We start from the raw sequence: 23,851 nt of genomic DNA, 5'->3' as shown, positions 1-23,851 counted from the left end.
ACACACACACACACACACACACACACACACACACACACACACACACATAAACGCGCACACCCTTGTCTCTCCCTTAACTGCTTGATTTGTTAAACTATACGCAGGTGGGTGCCTGGATACCTATCGTACAGACTAGACCTAGCTAAGACTTCAGTCTCCCACTACTCTAAGTACCATATTGTTAATATGTATCCTGTATCTTTGTGTGGAAAAATACTTAATTTTGTATTTGTATAAAAAATATATAAATGCAAACTCATCAAACTCAACCGACTTGATCTGGTATAAAAAAAATGACAATACAACTAAATTATCTACGGAGTGAATTGAACAAAATTGCTTATGGGTATGTATGATCAATAAAACGACTCTATTGGATAATTTTGATGATAACAGGATGATGTTCATTATCTACGTAAGCTCGCTTCGCAAAATATTCTAGTTGGGAATTTTCCTTTTAGCGTTGTGTGCGCGTTAAGATAGAGAGATTGATTGTCTTTTTAGTCGACTTCAAAAAAAGGAGGAGGTTCCCAATTCGTCTGCATGTTTTTTATATATTTTTTTTGTATGTATATTTGCCGCCATTATTTGAACCGATTTTAATGATTATTTTTTTGTTGTAAATAGTGTACCTCAGAAGTAGTCCCATTTAAATTTGAAGAAAATATCTAAAGTTGGTAAACTATGGGATAAATGATTTTTGAGGTCGGTTTTTTTTAACCGGAGGTTAGGTTATTATATAGAGATTTTTCAATGGCACACATTTTGTTTAATTATAATCATACCAAAATTATATTGTTAAATTACACTTTAAGGTAACAATGTTATATGAAAGTATTCAAGAGGTAGGTTAAGTACATGAAAACTTATGTTTACTAACCTCTCCATTACTTTTACATAAGAAAACATCTATTCTATACGTACATTCCCAAGTCGAATCTTTACAGATGTTGTAATTTTTTCACTATTTTATTGGCCTTGTTTGCTTCGGCTTTGTTTATTATCCTCTTTAAGGTGCTCTTCTACCGACAAGGTGAGACGAGGATTGAAATGGCAAAATTTTAGCTCTCTCCTAGCCCATCGTCGGTCTGGGTTGACGACGATGGGCGAGGCGAGAATTAAAATAATTGTTGATGTAATGTTGGATCGTATTGCTGCCTGCATAGAGTATTATATTCTGCAACGGAAACACGATTTCGAGCGCGAGCTTGCGATGGCTATTAATATCAATCGCGAGATTGTGGGGTACGTACGATTTAAGATTTAAAAAGATGAGTTCATCAGATTTTTTTTTCCGTTAACATATTTAATAATAATAATTTGCGGTACATGTTACTTCAGCCGCCTGTTTATCGCTAACACTGTATCCTCACTATCCACAACCATAAGTCGCGATTCGCGCGATTATTGATATTTATTGGTGGAAATAGGCCGGCGAGATTTCCATTCCCGTCTCGCCTTGTCTCGTCTCGCCTGCCAGTGGAAAACCACTTTAAGACTAATGTAGTTTTAGAAAACAATTTCTTTATTATTCCATCGTGAACGTCGGTGACTGATAATTGCTACCAAAATATCAAATATTCATTATCCGTTTTCTATGGCCTGAACAATCGATCATCCCATCCAATCACCAAACGCCAATCCATTAACTAACTTTTATTTGACTTCACTACTTCGTAACAACCGAAACAGGTAGGGTAGTCGATTTATTCCCAATGCCAACGGTCAGAGGTGGCGTACTCAATAATTTAGTCGGGTAATTCGTCCGAGAGCGAAGCGAGCGCATCTATTATTCAATGTTAGGTCTGAATCCCGTGAGATTCGTCTAATGCATCTGAAAATGTTTTCTAATTTCACCGCAACACGATTCCTGGTTGATTGATTGATTCGGTTAGAGTTGAATACAAATCGGCTGTTTTTTTATTGCTTTGGACACTCTTGTTTTTAGAAGTAAAGAGTTTTACTATAGCAGTGTTTGTTACTTATATTATTATGTTGTTATTCATATATGTTGAATATGTTACAGTAATGTTTCAATGTTTTGGTTTTGTTAGGACCCAATGAGTAATTTCTATAACAAGTAACGTATTTTTGAAGCCGGATTTCTGTATCAAAAGCAGGCACATATGGTAAGGACTATTGGTTCAAATTCAAAAGCAATTTTGTGAATATATTTGGCAAGAGAGCTACAATAATATCTTATGCGCAATCGTATTCTAGTTTCATTCCTGTCTATTTGCTATGTATTCTAGCACTTGAAAATAATAGTTTCATTATTGCACACGTCTTCAAAGTCATTAAAATGTTACTTCATGATATTGTTTTAGTACAATCATATTTGACATCACATTATACAGACCTTGTCAATGACAATAATAACAATATGCAACTACAGAATTTATTCCGGGTCAGAAAGTTCATTATCCCAAATTGGTCTATCGGGAATCGAACCCGAGACCTCCTCATCCAGCGCCTACAGGGCAAACGGTTGAGCCACCTACGGCTGAGGTATGGAATAAAATATTGTTTAATATTAGTTTCGCTACCAGTAAATACATATTATATTCATGCGCGTGACTATACCAGGCCAATCGACCGCAAACCAAATAGCTAAATTTGTTTACTTCAGCTACTTTCACAATGTAATGTCATGCGGCATTTTGCTTCGGGGTAATACCACTGACAAGAATAGTATTTTTTTATGAAAAATAGTGACAGACATAACATTAATACGAGGAATAAAAATAAACTAGCTGTTCTTGACAGTTAGAATGTATACTCTTCCATAATAAGATTCCGGATGGTATTCGAAATTTGCCATTTATGGGGTTTAAAATTGTAGTTAAACAAAAATTTTATTCTAAAGGTTTGTTATACATACAGCTTCTGCGTAGGGGAGACCGGGGCTGGTAGTTCCCGGGGTAAGTTGTTTTCACAGCAATAACTTTGCAAGAAAAATATGTAGCAATACATGTGAAGCATGTCGTTAAAGCGTCAGGTGATGCGCATTGCCGGCAGCTATTTCAGTGACGATGGAAGTGTGGCTATGTGTGTGGAGCCGTCAAAACATGACGTAAGTAATTTTTTCTTGTATAATTTTTTTGTTCTGTCTTTGTGTGTTATGGGCCGATTCATACGTAACTTTACTAAATTCTAGTGACATTGGTAAGGAATCTTATTGTTTAAGTATTTTTTTCATTGATTCTATCACTTTGCCGGTATATCAGTTTTCGTATAAAAACGTAATTTGGGGCCATAAGTTCCTCCCCCGAGGGGCTGGTTGTTCCTAGGAACAACTTCCCCAATTGACCTGCAATCGTACTTAAAATTCGTATGACCATTTTTCTTTGTTTTAAGGATGCGAAACTACAAATGGGCTCATGTCAAACATTTAGACAAGATGACAGAGTCACTTACAACTGTGATTCAGATGAAGAAACGAGTTATGAATAATGTTACTGATGAAAAGGAATGTAGTTATTTTTTTAAGTAAGCATAATATAAATATTACATACATACAATTATAAAAAAGTTGGTTTAATTTAAGAAATCCCTTGTTATCCTGTCATAATTTAGGCGGAACAATTTACCTCAAAACGCGCCCCAAACCGGGACTGAAAGTTCCGCTTCGAAATTTAATTTAGAAAAAAGACCATTGAGATATTAGTAGAAGTGACTATACTATTACAAAAAGCGATAAACATTTGTTCAATATTTCCACTTGTTGAAAGTCAAATCCTTCATTTTCAATATGAAACTTCAACTTATTTGAAAATCGGAACGTTTAGCCCCGCTCTCCCCTACTTTGATGACAAAAATCCGTGGTAGTTACCTGTTTAGCTCTTGCTAGTATTATCTATGTAAGATGGTTGCAATAAATATTGTAAATGATGAATGTATTCAAATGTATATATACAAAGAGCAACTCCTATAGTTTCATGTTCATTCCTCTCAGGGGAATCTGCCTTACCAATGAGCAGCAAAGTTTAATCAATATGATGATTTCAAGTGTAATTTGAGTGACTAACATTTATTTCGTCGTCTTTACAAGTATACATGATTCAGTAAAATTTGGTCTATTACAGTTGGAATCTTGTTAGCAACAGCTGTTAACGAGATTTTAATGTCGTGCATCAACATCTTGACATTTATTGTTACTAAAATGATATTAGTCTCATTACCAAAAAGCAAATCAGGTTGTCTGGTATTTTGCGATACATTGTTTTAATTATATAATAATAATTAACTTAAGTCTGAACTTAGTGTTTTATATAGCATTTGCTATTGTTAGTTTTATCTGTTTATCTCTATATAATATAACATTTATAAAACTCGTGTGAAACGACAGTCAAGTTTATGAGCACCAACAAGTTAATTAGTACTCAGCACGCTAGACGAGGTCTTTAATGCCACTGACAACGCAATTCACACGGCTGAACATGGGGTTTGGTAAAATAGAGATAGTTAAACGCGAAGAAAAAGAACTTAGTATTATTAAATATAAGACCCAAGTACAGCAAATTTCTTTGTTATAAAAAACATACAAATTCAAGTTGCATTCCAATATGTTTATCATCATACTAGTTATTGGTAGGATGTTAATTTCAATGTGTTGTTAATTGTGATTCAATAAAAAATATTATGTGATAAATTTTAACTTAATATGTAACTATTAACCTTGAACAACTTCTTGTTCGTACTTGTAAATTCGTCGAAAGTTTAATAAATAAAAGAGCAGTTGTTAATAAATCAGTTCTTGTTAATGAGAACTTGAAAATGATTATGGACAAAAATAGTTCCAAGCGAACTCTCCTGGAGCAGGCACACTTACCCTCTTTGGATCAAGTTTCACAAAAGACAAGGTATTGATGGTAACGAGGTTGGTAGCAAGTTCGTGGGTTATGTTACAAAAGAAAGTATTATTAACGAGAACAGTTGACATTAATAAAATTTGTAATTTAGTGGTTACAACACCATCAAAGAAGTGCTTGGAATCTTAAAGATAGTCCTGACTGCCTTTAAGTTCTTGACTAGGATACTTGTGTCCTTTTGCCAAATACTTTACAATTCTATGTACCTTATCGTGTTCTTAGGTTTTGCGATTGTTACACACAGAAATGAAACTATTTTTCCGTATTTAAATCGCGTATATTTGTTTTTTCAAACAAACGGACGTTTCGGGCCCTTTACAGGTCCCATGGTCACGGTTGACTGAGGTGGTACAGTCTTCAACCAGTTATGTCTAATATTAATGCAAATCACCCTATTTTTTCACTATACTTACAATAGTTATTAAATTAATTTTACAAAACATTCCAATTTAAGAAAATGTTAACGCAAAAGAACTCCGGCGCAGCTGGGCCGCCCGCGCGCCCCTCACTCGATTCATTCCGCCATCGTAGCTAAGCGTGCTCACACGTATTACCTTTCACTGTAGCAATTGGAATACACGCTCCAAAGGTTTTCATATCATTTTATTTCATTAAGTAGCTGAATCCTCAATAGTAAAGTATTAACAGAAAACATTCCAATTTACGCTACATTAAGTCTTACTAATTATTTTATTGAATGAATTTTTATTTAGTTCAAATTATTATTAATTTTAATAGATATTAGAATAAACTAAAATATATTAATTAGTACTGCAGTCTTATGTCTGTTTGGGGTTTTTCATCAGAGGAATACTGGATCCCAAACTGGTGGTATGGAGAAACCATCTTCCCTGTTGAAATTAGGATGTTTTTTAATTTCAATGACCTCTCGCAGCATCCTGGGTAAATAACGGACTTCTTTTGTAAGGTTTGTCAAACTTCATTGAATGTGTAGGATGAAAAATTCCAGACATAAGACTGCAGTATTAATTAATATGTTTTAGTTTATTCCAATTTCTATTATTAATTAATAATAAATTGAACTTAATAAAAATTCATTCCATAAAATAATTTGTAAAACTTAACTTTGTAAAATTAGGTATATAATTAATAACTATTGTAACTACAGTGAAAAATAGGGTGGTTTGCATTAATATTAGACATAACTGGTTGAAGATTGTACCACCTCAGTCAACCGTGACCATGGGACCTGTAAAGGCCACGAAACGACGTTTGAAAAAACAAATATACGCGATTTAAATCCAGAAAAATAGTTTCATTTCCTCTATGTACCTTATTCAGTTTTTCTGGTTTATTTTAATATTTTTATGCTTTTTGCTTATCTCTCATACCGTTTACTTTTATATCTTTGCAAACTATATATTTTTAAAACTGCGTCACAAAAGTACAAAATGGGGTCGGATTTCGGAGGATTTTAGGGATTTCTAGATCGTTTTAATAAATGTCGTCGGTTCATTAGACCTTTACTGCGTAATCATGTTCAAAATGGACTTCAATTGTTATTTTTATTATCTTTGGGTCTGTTACTGCTGATGGCTGTGATTGCCTCCGTGAAACATCTTTTCATTGATTGGCCGTCATTTTCCACTTCTGTTTTTTGTAGGAATATAGAGCTTTAAAATTTGAAGTACTCAGAGCGATTAATACGCAAGTTTCAAAATAATAAGTCATATAATAAAGCCAAATATGACCTCACTTTAAAAAATTGCTTTTATCACATGAAAATCATAAAAATAACACGAACTACATGAAACAAATTCAGTGTATATGAAATTGTATGGCATTGCAGAATCTTTAAACCTCTATTATGATAAGTTGTCGTTTTGCATATGTGGCTTTATTTAGTGTGAAGTACGAAAATATGTACTTCGTTATTAAACTTGAAAGTTATTTTGAAATATAATAAAAATGCAAAATACACAACGATCTTTTTATTTATTTTAAGAAATCTCACAATAAAAGTCTTGACTGGATCTTATCCATAAACGGCAGTATGCACAGCAAATGTATTATTATTTTTCTTACAACAACAAGAACTTATGCTATCTTAAGTTTTAAGTCATACAAATTCCATAGAAATATTTACAATCGCCCTTATTCATGAACGAATTTTCCTTACATTTACACCAAGCTATTCTATAGTTACTTATGAAAAGTGCTGACACTTTGGAACTCACAAAAGGTTTTCTATTTTAAAAATATATTAAAAACTTGTACTAAAATTTATAACAATCACCGTAGTTTATCAAATGATTACCTATCATTATTTGCCGGTTTCTTACAAAGGTAGGAACTACATGTTTTCTCCCATATTTTGGGACGATTTCACGCTCCGTGGTCTCGGGTTGGCTAGCGAGAGGCAGTTGACAGCTTTAAGAATAGACATATCTGTCTACCCTCTTCTGCGGTCCATGATTACCGACCCTCTTTTCAACGGCACCGACATATCGTGAGAACAACAAAAAGTCATACCGTGGTAAGAAATCTGCAAGGACTAATAACAGTAATTAATCAGTGCAGTGTTTGTATAACGGTCGTGCTCTTTCAGAACGCTAATGATACCTAATGAAAGCATAAATACATTGAAGTATAAAATAGAAAGTCGGGTAAACAAGCTCATTTTTCACTAAATTTTCGAAACATTTCCCGTTAAATAGGATAATAAATTGTTTTTTTTTTCTGAAACTCCCAAGGTGCAATCATTTATAAAAAGTGACACAGTGCAGTATGAGTTATATCTAAATTAACATTTTACGATTCACACTGATAAAGAATATGAAGTTGAATAAAATAGGTTTACGAATAAGGGCAAAAACGCTACATACATTTATAATATTGTCAAAATTCATATCAAACGATGAATTGGAAATCAAATTAATTAATTTGATACCCTGTTAGCAAAGGGGCAAACCCTTAGTGAAAAGACACGATAATAAATTTTAAATTAAATTTCTTTGTACAGGTTGTACGTATATCTCGTGATAAGTTACTGACAATAAAGATTTGTTTCATTACATTTTATTGTAATATATATTGTGTCTCTATATTGAAAATTTTTGATGAATGAATAGTTTAAAAAATAAATAGGCAGATGGTACACTTCCGTAACAAAACTATTTTGTCACAAGCTTTCATCAATTGCTTTATAGTTTTATTCATTTTCAAATGTGTATGAACCTTTCATATAAGATCAATTTCGAAACAGGTAATCAACTTTGACAAGGGTAAAGTTTGTTTTCAGAACTCGTTTTGTTAATTTACACATAGCGTGTGTTGCTTGTTTTCACTCATTAGTCGAGAAACTAGCTTAAGACATTTTCAACTAATGAAAATATAATTGGTAACAATATACCTAATTTGACATTTTCCAATTTATCCATATTTTTAAATCTGATTCTATGATTTTTTTCTGTAATCAGAAAATGTCATTTAGGCCCTTCATTAAGTCATATCAATGTCCCTAAATGCACAGAATACCTCTTTTGTGACGTCAGGAGATTTTAAGCATGTCTTATTAATATTGTTTCTGAAAACAGTTTCCTTTTTTTGTTTTAATTTAAACTGGGTCAGAATAAAATGGACATTCCCATGACGTCATTTTCTAAAGAGAGAATCTATGTGTTTACGAACATTGCCTACATATTATTACATCAAAAATCTTCTGTACAAGTTTGTTTTAAAGAAATACATCTATTTACACATTTCACTAATATTGATTAATTATTCAGAAAAACCATTTTAAATAGATAATCTATCGTAGAACTGTACAATTAAATAGCTACGACAATATTCAGCTTTTAACACGCAATCATTTACTGTAGTACACACAAAAGCCTTTGCATGAACATTTATAATTTTTTAAAGACCTAAGACAAGTCCTTGTGAAACGCCTGTGATTAGAATGAATATTTGGTTAGGTGTAGCTTTGGATTTACGACTAGGTGTCTATAACTATTCACTTGTTTGTGTTCAGGTTGCTTCTACCCTTGGGACTTGTTCTGTGAAAAGATATAATTTCTTTCATAACAGCGACAGTCTCAAAAGTCTTTCCAAAAACTAATCTGAATAATGAAGAAAACTTTTGTTTAAGTTAATAAGTGTTAAGTAAATGTCTGAATGACTCTTACCTGATTATTTTTATTAATTCCTTTTATGACACTAAATTTTGAGCTAAAGCAGGCAGCAACATGGTTGTGAGTGCTAAGTAGATAGTTGCTCCTGAAACAAAAAAACTTATTTTGATTAACTTTTCAATCAAATAACATAATTTGAATGAAAAAACAATGTTTTGTCATGAAAAGTGATAGGTAACGGTCATAATTTACCACTTGATGCCTAATAGTTGTTTTTGTTGTGTATCAACTAACCCTGCCTTCTCTCAAACTATGAAACGACTACTACAAGAATTCCGATAACGGAACCAATTTAGAAAAGCTCGTTAGCTAAACTGATACTACCGGAAACCATATTTAGCACATAGCATATAAGAAAGCCAGGTTGCTTTAAGCTCTCGAGTCTGACGTGGCATTTTTTATTCTAATGTAAGTGTGCTTTTGACCTCCATCTCACCTGATGGAAAGTGACGATGAGGTCGACGAAAGAGCATGCACACCTAAATAATGCCTATTCACTCTCGCCTTGAAAAGGTCCAAGTTATAACGTTCAGGGAACAAGTTTGTAGGCAGGTAATTCCACTCCATAGCCTTTCGCCATATAAATGTGGAAGCGTAACTCCTCGTGCGATTTTTTGGAATATCCACAACATAGGGGACCCAAGCCTACGCCTAGTCCTCCGATGATGGAAAGGGGAAGGTGGAATTAAATCGTGTAATTCCATCGCACACTCTCCGTGATATATCCTGTAAAATATATCTATCATTCATTAGACTATCACTGTTTTGAATATTGCTTTGAGTAACAAAACGCTTTGTTGCGTAATATATGTACTGAATGGTATATAAGGAACAGTAAACCTTTTTTACAATATCTACAAAAAAAAATGGATGACAAAGTTGAATGAAAAAAATCTAATCACACCCTAAATAAATAGGAGCAAGATGATGTAACAAACAATATCTTGACTTTCAAATTAACAAGTTTCTAAATTGAAATGTTATCCCGAAGCTATGGTCTGTCGCTTCATTCCTCGTACTTCACTAATTGGATGAGTGAAATCGACACCTCCTTAAAAGCTATGGAAATTGGATAAGTATTATCAATTTCCATTACGGATAAATTTTACAATAAAATTAAAAAATAACAGTTGTCTTCCGAGTACCGAATAAAAGAATGAATAAGAATGTATAAAGCATCATAAGAAAATGTAAATAGCAATCGGCAAGTATATTCATATACGAGTAACGAACTTCTTTAAAAGTCAGGTCGTTAGTTTCCAAAATTGCCTCATTTTTGCTCGTGTATGCAAACGCTGGCGTCACAATCCTCTTAAGAATAAGAATAGACAGGTGAGCGTAGATGATGGAACGAAAAAAGACCGAGCGGACAAAAATAGAAATAAAAATAAACGAGTGAAGTACAATATTTACAAATTAATGCAATTAAATAATTTAATAACACTTACCTCTTGAACCAACAGCCGCAGCTAACTGCATATCGGCAGCCGTTGGCATTTCCGGAGTGGTGCTTATTGGACCTGACAACATGAAACATAAATATAATACAAAATACATGAAACAAAACATAAACAATTGACGTAATTAATCAATAAATTAAACGCCAGAAAGTATAAATCGTTGCTTTTCGGGAATAGCGGTCTAAACTAAAATAGACCATTTTTTTCTTACTACAAAGCTGGGCTGAGAAAGAACTAGGTTTTATTGTGAAAAAAACACCGAGCTTTTCATTGTTTATAATAGTCATATGAGAACGTGAGCCTGTATAGGATTAGTGTGCTTTGCATTTTAGATATTCTGCAGTTGATTTTAAACATCTTCCCAATGAACTAGGTGGTTTAAGTTTCAAATGACGGGTCGAACTAGTAACACGATACATAACAGATAGGCCAATATTCTAGAAAACTGTCGAAATTTAAAAACTTTATATTAGAAGAGACAAGCACTGTAGATGTGATTGTAAAACGACAAAATGTAAGAGTCTACTTGAATGAATTCATGAGCTTGCACTGGCGATAGCAGTAAGCGACTACTTGATATATGTGTTTAATTTTTTAAATTAACTCTTGTGATCGCTTGCTGAATAGTTTCCCAGTGAAAAGGATCAAATATTTTAGGGAATTTCTATATGGTAAACAAACCTTACAAAATATTTATATGGAACATTGTACCGAGCCCCTAGTGTCGCTAGTGTAGAATTCAAATTTCTTAAATGAATACATTCTATAAACTCTTTAATAGAAACTGCTAGAAATTAGTACCGTTCTCCAACACTACAAATTCTTGTGCAATGATATCACTAAGCCAGCTATAAAGTCAGTTATTCGATGTTTGCTCCTTGGCGACGCTTCGAACTATTCCAACAATGTTGTCTGCAGTAACAGCGATAGAATGTGCTTGGTTTACAATCGATTATCGGTTTTATAATAAGAATCAAACGTAACTATTTTTCCGGATTTAAATCGCGTATATTTGTTTTCTCAAACAAACCGACGTTTCGGGCCCTTTACAGATCCCATGGTCACGGTTGACTGTCAGTCAACAAAAAACAAATATACGCGATTTAAATACGGAAAAATAGTTACATTTCCTATGTGTAACAATCGCGAAAAGCTAAGAACTCGATATAATGAGAATCAACTTGACTGACAATGATAGCTCAGTTAGTAGAGATTCCTTAAGTCCTTAAATTTATAGTTTCAGGATTATGTTTAACAAAATACTTGTACCTTTTCCTGTTAAATTAACATAATATAAAATTGCTCAAAAAGTTTAAATAAATGACTTTAGTATTCAATAAAACATAATAACATTTACAACAGTTTCAATAAATGTTCAACCTCAAAAACAAAATAGCAGAAAGGTCTCAACCGTACTTGAGGAATTGCGGTTGCTACATCACAAACGTTTATCCTCTGTCTGTTTACTCCGCATTCTACAATTCTTTGGCCATATCGCACGCAGAAGCACTGACAATATTCAAAAATTAATTGTTACGGGCAAAATAGAGGGCAAACGACCTCGAGGACGAAGTTACAAACAATGGTTAAAATCTGCCAGTACCCATAAATGTCGCACACCACTCGAAAACAGAATCTAGTGGAGAAAAACATTGACGGTGTACTTGTTCAAAGTCACGATCCTCAACAGTGAGGAGGAGAAGTCTTTTTCCAAATATGTTTACAATTACGCAAAACTTTAACACATAGTTATGGAAAAAGGAAATAATTTAGAAATTAGTTAATCTCTCGTGATCTAATTAAAAATTAAGTTGGCTCAAAATTATTGCCCATGAATATACAGGGTTATAAAATACTAAAAACTTCGCAGGACTATATTACTATCATCATAAACAATAATTCTTGTTCCATGACGTTTTACAAGACAATAAAGTAAGTTTATTGTTACTTTCAAGTTTTTTTTGTACTATCTGGCACTTTTTAGATCCAGTATTTGCTACTAAGCTAGTAAATTCAAACATGCAAAGGCCAAAGTCCGCCACCCCAGGGCCTGCATTTTGCCTCGGACTGGTATTTACGCTACCGCTTTTTTGTTACCGCACAGAGGTATCACCGTTTAGAGAGATTTATTAAATTGTTTTTATTTTTGTACGAAAGTAAAATTTGATTTCATCATCAACCCATTTATACGTCCCGCTGCTGAGCACGGGTCACCATCCAGACGTGGGTTTAGGCCATAGTCCGCTACGTTGTGAACCTTCTTCGACGTGCAGGTTTCATCACGACGTTTTCCTTCACCGAAAAGTTCATGATAAATAAATTTCGCACATAAATTTCGAGAAATTCAGAGGTGCGAGCCCAGATTCGAACCCACGACCCTCTGCTTGAGAGGCAGTAGGTCAAACCATCAGCCTTTTTTTTAAATCTGATGAATTATTAAAAGTCATGGAACAAAAGTTGTTGTTTATGAACTTAGTAACAAAAGCCCTGTCACTTTGTTAGTATTTTACAAATGGCCTCTGAATATAAGGAATTAAGAGATGAACTACAAAATATTTTTCATACCGTAAAAGTTTTCGTTGTCATGGAAGAAACTAGGAACGTGCGTAGATGGGGAAAACACATCGACCTTCTCTTAGTACAAACATAATCAACATTATTGTATTTCGTCCAATAACCCGATTGAGATTGAATAGTTTGTCAAAAGAGAATTATCCTCCGTTTCTTCGAGACGAATCACGTCAATATAGAAAAACTCGATCTATCATATTAATCCATCTTCCTCTGTCCAACGTAAATGCATTTGAGAAAGGAAACTAGAAAGCGATAGAGGTACTACTGAACTTGTTGATTTTTCATTAGAGGAACTAAAAGTGATCGCCTGAAGGCATTTTAAGCTCGTTCAATTTATTTTAAGAACTTTGCGCAAGTTATAACGTGATTGCGAACACAGCTGCAGTTTTCGTAAAGTGCTAAGACGTGCTATATTTCTAGTATGAAAAGTTCATCTTCAGGAAAGTGAAATTGTGTAGTGTAAAATGTATGAACATGAAACCTGCGATTGCAAATATGAAAACAAGTAAAAGATATCCATAATCATGGACAAAATTCTTGTATTGCCTACACCGTTTCATGATTATTGTATGCTTGGAAATCATAATTGAAAATCAATGCTTTAAATAAATAATAAAGCAAATGGTAATATTCAGTTGATCTTGAAACGACAACGAAAATTTAATAATGTAATGAAGAGACCTCTTTCGACAGCATGAATAGTTAATCCAACGATGCATGAAATAGTAATGTCGCATGGACAAGCAGTAATATAATAATAAGCCCGTCCACGACCGTATCTTCTTTAGTAATATAGTCCGAGCAGAGACACGTTAAAGAAAATGTTTTTGCTGTTTCCTTACCCAATATTCTATTAAACGCGTTTTTTTTCTCCCGCAATGGAGTTAACGAAGCATAAAATTATTCACGAGGACTGCCTGCAGGAAATGTTTCATCTCATCTCTCCTACAGTTTAGATAGCTGTGTACACAAACTTTTTGCTGATAAAAAGCTTAAATGGCCTTCTCGCAAATTATTCCGGGGAATTGTTATTTTCATGCCTCCGTTAGAAAAAAATCCCTTATTCTTTTCGCTCCCACTTCTCGGCTTTAATGACGTTCGTCGACTTATAAAGCGGTTAAATTGCTTGTTTTAAATAAATAAACAGCTTTCTGTTTACGTCGTCACGTTTTATCCTGTGCGCGCTCATTTTAATTCTTTGTCTGTTTTGAAAAAGAATAGGAAGTGGTATTCACGGGTAGGTTATCATTGTGTTACAGTAATATTATTCCGAAATTGTTCCTTTTAATAAAGGCGGAGGCAACGGGCAGTCATCAGGGAAATTTCGCCTCTTATCGTCCTCTCCAACGGTGGAAGCTAAATATTCCCTGAGACTTTGCATTTTAGCTTAGCATTTTCCATTTCCGTGAATATAGCTTTCGTCGAAAATATCTTGTAGGATTTCCCGAACGAATAAATTGGATATTAAACTTTCATAAAGTTGTCAATATATTTTGTGTTTATGTTTTAATACTTATTTTAGATTAACTTTATTATGTTTATTTATAAAATGTGTTGGAACCTCAATGGCCCTTAAATTTAAAATGCCCTATAAATTTTTGGTCAAGCCATTGTCAGCCCTAATAAAGGCAACGGATCAATGACCGTATTACGACATTATATCGCTCAATCGTCCCTCCTAAATGGGCAAGATAACCCACTGAACCATATCTTTATTGGAGCATCTTTAACCCTTTTTCAATCAAGCTAAATACTGATCTTTATCACTATCTACAAATCCTTTAGTTTAGAAACATAATTTTAAACTATTTCTTAGTAGAAATCCAATATAATGCAGTTTTATACTATACACTATTATATTACACTGTGACGCGCTGCACCGGGCGCGACTCGCCATAGCGCCGGCCGATCGTGCGTCATAGAAAGTTCCGCTGACTGATGCCGGTGCGAGCGACGCAGGCGACGGCGGGCGCGAGACGCGCGCGCGACCCGCGCCGAAAGCGGAGACGGGACTATAAAAGGCCGCCAGCCGGAGCGAGCGATACACTCGTTGGGGGAGCTTGCTACGGTAAGAACCTCCACCGGGTGAGGGGCTTTTAAAGAGTAATTGCAGCGTGTGACCAAGGTGTGCCCAGGCCGTGCGAATTGCTCGTCTTCCACTCCCTCGTAGGGACTATCCTCCCCCGTCAATCTCCTAGGTTGGGTGCTGCGCGTGACCAAGGTGTGTCCAGGCCATGCGAATAACTCACCCTTCACCCCTGTCTGCGTCCTGTGTTGGGGAAACAATTGCTGCGCGTGACCAAGGTGTGTCCAGGCCGTGCGAATTGTTCACCTTTCAATCGTATACCTACCCCTTTAGCTCACCGCCGTCACTAGATTAGTTAGGGTAGTATTAGTTTTCCACACGCAAAATAGACGCCTTGACGTCGAGTTGCGGACACCAACCCGTTACACCAAGTACCAAGTAGGGTAGTAACCCCGCGTGGTTCATGTAATACTAGTATACTTAAGAGATGCATTTATTACTTTTGTAAACGGATCAATAAACGATCAATGTTAAAACTTGGTATTGGTTTCCTTCGTTAGTTTTAGAACCTTGGATAAATTCCTATAGGTCAACAATAGTGTGCTTGTCCCGACCGCACCCCGGGAATATGCTACATTTCAACGTAATGTATCAAGTCTTACTTATCCTGTTATCCTAGATAACATATCGCGCCCTAAATAATAAAGTGACGAAATTAGAAAAATAACATTGTAATAAATCTATTTTACCAATTTCCGAAAAATTACTTCATCTGTTTATCATTGAAGACATAACAAAAAAAGAAAATCCCTGCCACAGGTTTAGCAATACCCACGTTGTCGTTACGAGCCAATCTTAATAAATCTGATAAATTATATTCAAAAGATGGTTAGTGCTGTTTGAGAAACGACCAAATCATACATTAATTCAGACTCACTACTCATTCAGAAATTATACAATACATTGTATAGAACAACATTCTTGCATAGACTAGCGAGTGACATTGTCTCTAGCACCAGGGTGCTATGAATTATGATCTAGCGTTTTTCTATTCTATATTTAAAACAAATACTTGTATAGTCTTCTTCGTATCGTATCGATGGCATACACTGCATACATACATGATTGGCATCGTGGTGAACCGATTCGCCAATTGGCGTAAGGTACTAGCCGATTGTTACCCAGGTTGTTCCAGAAATACGGGAAAGGAAGGAACATAATGCGAGGAAGCTCCTTTTGCGCACTCCAACCCCGTGTTTATCTAGTAGATAAAACAAAAAATACTAAATGACTTAGTACATTATTGAGCCTTACCTGGATAATAAATAGCCTCCTTTCTCACAGCGTACTGAGCCTGTGGTATCCTCAAAGTGCAGATGAATTCTGCAGGCGAAGGTAGATCAGCGTCCCGAAGAGTCACTGATGCTACTGCTGAGTATCTTCCATTTATCATCTTGAGGTTATGGGAGACGCCATCTAGACGTCTGTTGACAAAGATATTTATTGTTAAATAAGAGAGATATCGTAAAATGAAATAAGATTCCGTGGCCATTCCGTTACATTTACGACCATTAATTATTGGTTGGTCGATTAAATGAGACTTAGACTATGAGACTAAGACAGCTATAAACGTAATATACTTATCAGAAAATATACATTGTGTTCTTGTAATTTAGAAAATATGTAATAAGATGATTCATATTTACAATTATATCATAGAACTTTTCGTTAATGATAAAGTTATAAATTGACATTGAACTGCCAATTTTGTGAACTGTACTACTCGTACAATTTGTGGGTTGAGGTTATCTATCAAAAATCCGAAACGACATTTTCCAGAAATAACTGTTGCTCGAATTTTCATAACGTCGAAAGTAATTTTGAGAGGAAAATATTTTTTCTTTTAAACCTAACTTAACCTAACCTAACCGAACCTAATCGTGTCTTTGCGATAAACATCCAACATATCCTGAAAGAAGAACGGTTTCGTTATAATTCGGTTTTCGGAATAGTGAACATTTGAACAAACGTTATTTCGAAAAATAAATACGAATTAATGGTAACCGTGGGTTGAAGATCGATGGTTAAAAATGGTCTCAATTTAATCAATGTAGTTTTGGTAAATTCAAAGGAAATCTGCCATCGATACACAATAACTATATCCGTGGTTATTGGGATATATGGTTTCTATCCAATTTTCCTTTACATTGTATTTAGACACATTGAAATCTATGTCAGATTTCAAATTTTATATTTGATGACTCATTATAAGGAATTGCATCATCATAGGATCCAGGATGGTGAAAATCTTGAATTAAAGTCTCACGGTATGGTTACAGGCGTATATTCAATCCATACTTAACTTTAACTGCCTCCGTGGCCAAACGGTTACCATGCCGGACTGCCACACAGAGGTCCCAGGTTCGATTCCCGGGCCGGGAGAAATAGTAGTATGGCCTACAATTATTTCTCTCGTGAGTTTGGGTGTAATTTGTGGTTGTCTATGTGTGTGTGTCCATGGCACCCGCGATACAGGGTTTCCCTAGTGCGGGGCTATGTTGAGTGTGTGCGTTATTTATTATTTATTTATTATTTATACTTATTCAATTAGAAATATTATTACAGATCAATAGCACAGGTACTGGTTTACTTAATAAATTATCAATAAAAATTACACATAACTCTTAGGATCACGCAGATCATTTAGTAGGAGTAGAGCTCCTTGTGAAAGAGTTCGTCCAGGAAAGTACTTCCACCTATTTCTGCCGCCAAGCAAAAATGTGAGCATTCGTGTAAGGTTGCTGGGGAAATTAAAGGCACATGGGACTTATCAATTTATGTCTCAGGATGACGGACGCTGTGGTAGTGCCCCTTAGACCTTTGCTATTGAAAGCTCTAAGCGGCACTACAACTGTTATGGACAGGCGTGTCGCTTACCATCAGGCGCACGACTTGTCCGTCCGTCAATCTAGTCCGTACCGTTCTTACATCGACCAAGAAATGGAAACAAAAATAGCGAAGAAGGCACACATTAGTACATAATTTTAGTGCTGGACTTTGCAAACGTTTTAAATTGTTAACAGAAGTAGTGGTTTTTCTTGTACTTGTCCTTGGTATTCGGATTGCTTTTGCCTTTTCTTGAGAATAACGCAGAACTTATTTATTGTTTGCAACGGTTTGCGGTTTCTTATTTTACGATATGTAATAAATGTAAATTTTCCTACCAGATATTGGTGTTTGATATTTAGTGCTTTGTATTGAGATACAGATGTTAAAATTGTGAAGTTTAGTAGAATATTCACACCTCTATTTGGATGGTTCACCCCTTTATTTTAATTTTCCATCCTTTAAGGCTTCACCAAATATAAAATGTCTACAGTAAATGACAATAAAGTTTCGTTCCCCAATTTTTTTTTTCAGAAAAAAAATTATAATATATTACTGCGTTGCCAGAACAAAATCATAAACGAAATGCTTTGAGAATCCTATAAATTTATTCATACTATGTTGCAATATCGTGTAAAAACCTGTGGGTGCGAGCACCCAAAACTTAATCCGGCCTGAAATTTATAACGCTAAAACAACATAGTGAGCCAAAACTCGGAACGCACATTGTAACCGCTTCTCCATTTTAGAATTAACAAGAAGCATACATTTGCATTGAATGAATAATGGACTTCCGACTAGGGATGGGCTTTTATTCGAACAAAGTTTTATTATGCAATTACGAACGCCGAAATATCCGAAAGTTTGGTTAAAAACCCTACAACTCAGAAACCAATAATGTAATTTTGTATAAGTTTGTACTTTCGTGGATCTTCATGTAAGAAAGCGTTCAAAACGTTTATATTTTTTATTAACTTATTGACTATTATTTATTATTATTAATGACTATTAAATATGGATGAAACTGAATTAAAATTTTAAAAGCTAACAAACAAATACAATAAGAGCATTTGCGCACTACGTCCGATTCGTATCAGTTTCCGATTTCGAGAAATAACGGTCCGAATGTCTCAGGGATCAATTTTTATCTATAGGTGTACAAGCGAAATTCGTATTGTCTCGGATTTGAATCGAACGTAGTGCACAAACGGCGATTTGGAAAGAATACGAACTGGATATAGTGCGCAAATGCGCTGTTTATTCTTTTTCCATCTCTACATCGTAATGGAACGGAAATTTTAAACCTAACGATACTTTACATTATAGCAAAGTCTTTCTTATGGAAGTCTGTATTCTATAAGAACTTGGTCGCATCTATGTAAGTCAAAAGTCGGGATTTATCTTTGTAATGAACTTGTCTTGTTGAATATTACTCACCGGCTGCGCTGTAACACTGAAATGAACTTAACGGATAATATTTCTGGTGTTAAGAGCGCAATGAGTTGTTTTTATATTTCTCGGATATATTAAGGATTATTTTGATTATAATTGATACAAAGATGTTAAAAGGCGTAGAGATATTCCGTAGCGCAGTTGGGAGAGTGACAGCCCGCGTTAGGCGGAAATGTCCCTGGTTCAGCCGGGTGGAAGGAATTTTTTTGTTGTCAGTTAGTTCAGTGACAAACTAGTGGATTACTTTCACAAAATGTCTAAGTAAAAAAAGGCTTAATTGCAAATATTATTACCATGCCAGACAATATCACAAAAGTAAGCAATTAAAGCACTTGTGTTATAGAAATCGAAAACAACAACAGTACCACAAACTCCCAGATCCAGGTCAATATAAAAGTTGGTTCCTATATTGAGTCGGCCGGGGATCGAACCTGAGACCTCAGGAGGCGACACCATGAAAGCCGGTGTGCAAGCCACTCGACCACGGAGGTCATCGACCAGAGTACATGTAATGTACGCCAATTACCAGAGAAACACTGACTTCCGAGGCACTAACCAAAAAGAAAGCAAATTAAATAAAGATCTAAATGGTAGAAAAAGTTTATACACGGCTAAAAAGCTACGTGTCTTGCAGCTTTTAACCGTAAACAACATTTAGCATGTAATTGAAATTTTAAATATTCTAAACAGTAAGACGAAAATAAGTGCTGACTGAATACTAAGAAAACGTAATTAGAAAACAAGCAATAAGCGTCTTTACTGACTAACATTAGCTACAGTCTTAGTATTATTATCATTATTAAGGTAGCTTATTCAAAGCTCGTGCTGCCCTTATTACACTAAAAGGTATATAACGTAAGTAAAAAAATTAAGAAAAGGTGCGAAGAAATTTGAACAAAACATATTTTAAGGTAGGAGAAAACTTGGCAGCCAGGTGCACCAGGTGCTTGCTGAATGCTACCAGATTTAATCTTAAGTAGTAACGTTGCCAAGTCACCATTCTTGTAGAAATTCATCGGTGATTTTGTTAGCATTACAACTTTGTGACTACTTTGGATGACATTTTTGGGCTCGACGTACACAAGAGTTAGTCTACCGACGAGGTTCTATAAATATTGAATATTGGCAATAATATAATATTACTTTAAGACATTTACTTATATATTATATGGACAACAAAACAGATAACAATAAAATTATATTGGTAGAATCAAATTGCATTCTTTTCATAGTGGACTGTAGTATGTCTTACAAGCACAATTTTATGTTGTTGTTTAGGAGTATTTACTATAATAATATATGTTTATGGCTAAACAAAAGTATTTTTGTAGTCTATAGTTTTTTTTTGTCTCTGTGCCCTCTAGTTTTTTTGGAAATAAAAGACGTGTATGAACTAATTTTGCCACTGCAGAATTATTAAACTTTCTCTCAGTGAAATTGTATTTGTATCAAGACCAGATTTACTAAAGCCCACTATTAGAGGAATACAAGAAAATATTATTTTGCAAGTTTCTGTACCAGATCCTACTTATGTCAGTTACAACAGTTCATAATTTGCTAATTATTTATTATTATAATTATTTATTATTATAAATTTATTATTATAACTAATTATTTTATTTATTATTAACTACCTCCGTGGCCGAACGGTTACCATGCCGGACTGCCACGCAGAGGTCCCAGGTTCGATTCCCGGGCCGAGAGAAATATTTGTATGACCTACATTTATTTCTCTCGTGAGTTTGGGTGTAACTTGTGTTTGTCTATGTGTGTGTCCATGGCACCCGCGACACAGGGTTTCCCTAGTGCGGGGCTATGTTGAGTGTGTGCGTTATTATTATATTATATTATATATTATTATAATTATTTACTTATTAATATACTTATTTACTTATTACAAAAGCGACAAGGGTATGGGTATAAACACCTATGTAAGTGCTAGGTAAGTTACTAAATGTTCTGGATCTTAGATCAAAAATATCTAAACCGGAGTTTTTCATAGATATCTCGTAAAGCCGACATATTCTTATCAGGGAGTTATAAAAGGAAGTGTTATTCTTACACATCGTAAAATGTGTTGTTGGGTACTAGGGAATTACGCCTTGCACAGAGATCTATTTTAAGTAAGAAGACCCAATCTCGTCATGAAGAACCTTACGCAAGTAGGTGAGGTCTTGTCTTTTCCGGCAAACAAGCAAGGTGGTCACTTTAGATTTGTCAAGCCTCTCACTATAGCCAGTAAGGCTGCGGCCACAACCACATGTGTAACTAACTAAGTATCCTGAGAGCTTTCCTTGAACGCTAGTGTTGATGACAATTTGGGTTGATTTTTGATTAATTAAAAGTCCGACAAACGGTCCAAAAAGTTTCAAATGTGAGCAATGATTTTAAGAATGACATTCAGACTACTTCATAGGCACGTGCCGTGTAATAATTTAACTATATTGTTCTTCTTCTTCTTATTTAAGAGCTCTAAGCTCGTGTGGTAGAGTAGTCGCCAACCATCTCTGTTCAGCGCCGTTTGCTTTTCTGGTACGAGAGAACATTAGCTTTTTCTTTTATTACATCTAAATAACTTCGACGCGGTCTTCCTTTGAAAAAAAAAAAGAAAAAGAAAAAGAAACAGATACTCATCTCTGGAGCTGTGTTGCCAGTACCACCAAAAAGAGTTAACCAATGCGACGTAGACGGTTTCAAAAAGGTAGAAAGGAAAAAGAAGTACACCAGTCGTAACTTTAGTGGCACCGCCCTGAGTGGCACCAATCATTTACTGCTTCCAGCGATACCGACGACGTTGTTACACGTGTCACGGCTTCATTACTCAACAAAGTCTACCGATATTGTGGAGTACATGTGGGTGAAAGCCAATGCTACCCTGAGGTTCGAGCAATTGGGGTTCCGCCACAATGTGAATTTAATTCATTTGTGGTGAGAGTACCAACTCAACGTCTGTCGACCTTCATGAAGGATGAATTTTGGACGAAGGGTGTCATGTCCCGACGTTTCCGAGGCCGGCTATCGGACACCCACCTTGTGTCACAGACAATACGTGTAAATAATAATTAGCCATTAGTGTTATATTATATTATTATTATTATTATTATTATTATTATGTATGTTAGTCTATAAGGTATGTAATTATGGGTTTTTGTAACCTGATTATAAATAGAAAAAATAACAAATTTGCCTCATTTTTCATCGATTTTCCCTTCTATGATACTTTTAAGAAAACTATCATGACGTATAAGATGTCCAGTTGGTTATCTATTGTCTTCAATCAGCTTCTCGTTTTCTTTACTATTCTATTAAGTAACTAAAAAAAAACTAAACGGAAGTCAACAGCGGAAAAAAAACAAAAGTTGTCACATATTAATCAATAACCAATTTAGTGTATAATTAATAAAAGCGAAGAATTTATTGGGCCAATTTGGAAGTTAACCATACTTAAATTTAATAATTCGCTTTTATTGATAAGACGCTAGAAATCTTTTGAAAGTTAAAGTTTCGCAGTAATTCTTAATTGTTTTCGACAAGAACACTTCAAAGATTTAGGTAAAATTTATCAAAGAAAATTATAAAGCTTATTATTTAAAGACGACAATACGACTGTAAACATTCTAAAGTAACATTAAATATGCAATATTATCAAATCGCAACCGATTCTAATATTTGACAGAGTGAAATTCGACCTCAAATTCAGTATATTACCAAACGCAGTACAATACAACCAACCCGCAATGCGGTTCCCATAAATGTGTATGCATGTAACTTCATTCATGCATCAACATTCCATCCAGTTTATCTTGACACCCAAAAATTGCATAACGATATCCACTCTTAACATTCACACCTATTGGATTGTAAGACCGTTGCAAAGATCAAGTTATGTTGGCCGCTTAGCTTCCTCGTCAAGTGATTGGGTGAAAATTATAGGGAAATCACAGGAAAGAGAAACTTCGGAGTTTGAGGGTGAACGGAATTTGTGGATATCGGGTGGATATTATTATAGAAATTATGGTGGGTGTGTAGTTTTATAAGAGAGATTACAGGTAGGTGCGATAAATTATGAACGTATCGTGAGAACAAAAGTTAGTTGAATATATTTAGGCTGTATATATTTTAGTTATTATAAAAGTAAAATACACCATTATGTTTCATAATGTATACTAGTAGTTACAAGCAAAAACAATATTAAAAAAATACTTAATTTAAAAATATTTAAAAAATACTTTTTTCTATTTATATAAAAAATAAGTGCGCATTTGACCTCCATCTCACCTGATGGAAAATGATAATGAGGTTGACGACGTAGCATGAACACCTAAATAATACTTATTCACTCTCGCTTTGAAAAGGGTTCAAGTTATAGCGTTCGGGGAACAAATCTGCAGCAAGGGAATTCCACTCCCTAGCCGCTCGCCATATAAA

General features: G+C 34.8%; 1 protein-coding gene across 1 annotated transcript in view; it reads right to left on the bottom strand.

Moving 5' to 3' along the window:
* Positions 1-8,696: 8,696 nt before the first annotated feature.
* The window catches only part of LOC113235383, a 44,873-nt gene continuing 29,718 nt past the window's right edge, over positions 8,697-23,851 (bottom strand). Inside the window, exons 3-6 of the mRNA XM_026471062.1 lie at positions 16,400-16,569; positions 10,474-10,545; positions 9,020-9,110; positions 8,697-8,890 (exon numbers count right to left, since the gene is read on the bottom strand). Of these exons, the coding sequence (XP_026326847.1) occupies positions 9,043-9,110; positions 10,474-10,545; positions 16,400-16,569 (310 nt within the window). The 3' untranslated portion in view covers positions 8,697-8,890; positions 9,020-9,042. The remainder of the gene's footprint in view (positions 8,891-9,019; positions 9,111-10,473; positions 10,546-16,399; positions 16,570-23,851) is intronic.

Source organism: Hyposmocoma kahamanoa, unplaced genomic scaffold (genome assembly GCF_003589595.1).
Source record: "Hyposmocoma kahamanoa isolate Upper Pololo Valley unplaced genomic scaffold, ASM358959v1 87, whole genome shotgun sequence".
Taxonomy (NCBI): domain Eukaryota; kingdom Metazoa; phylum Arthropoda; class Insecta; order Lepidoptera; family Cosmopterigidae; genus Hyposmocoma; species Hyposmocoma kahamanoa.
Note: the sequence above shows the minus strand (reverse complement) of the source record. Positions and strands in the feature narration are given on the sequence as shown.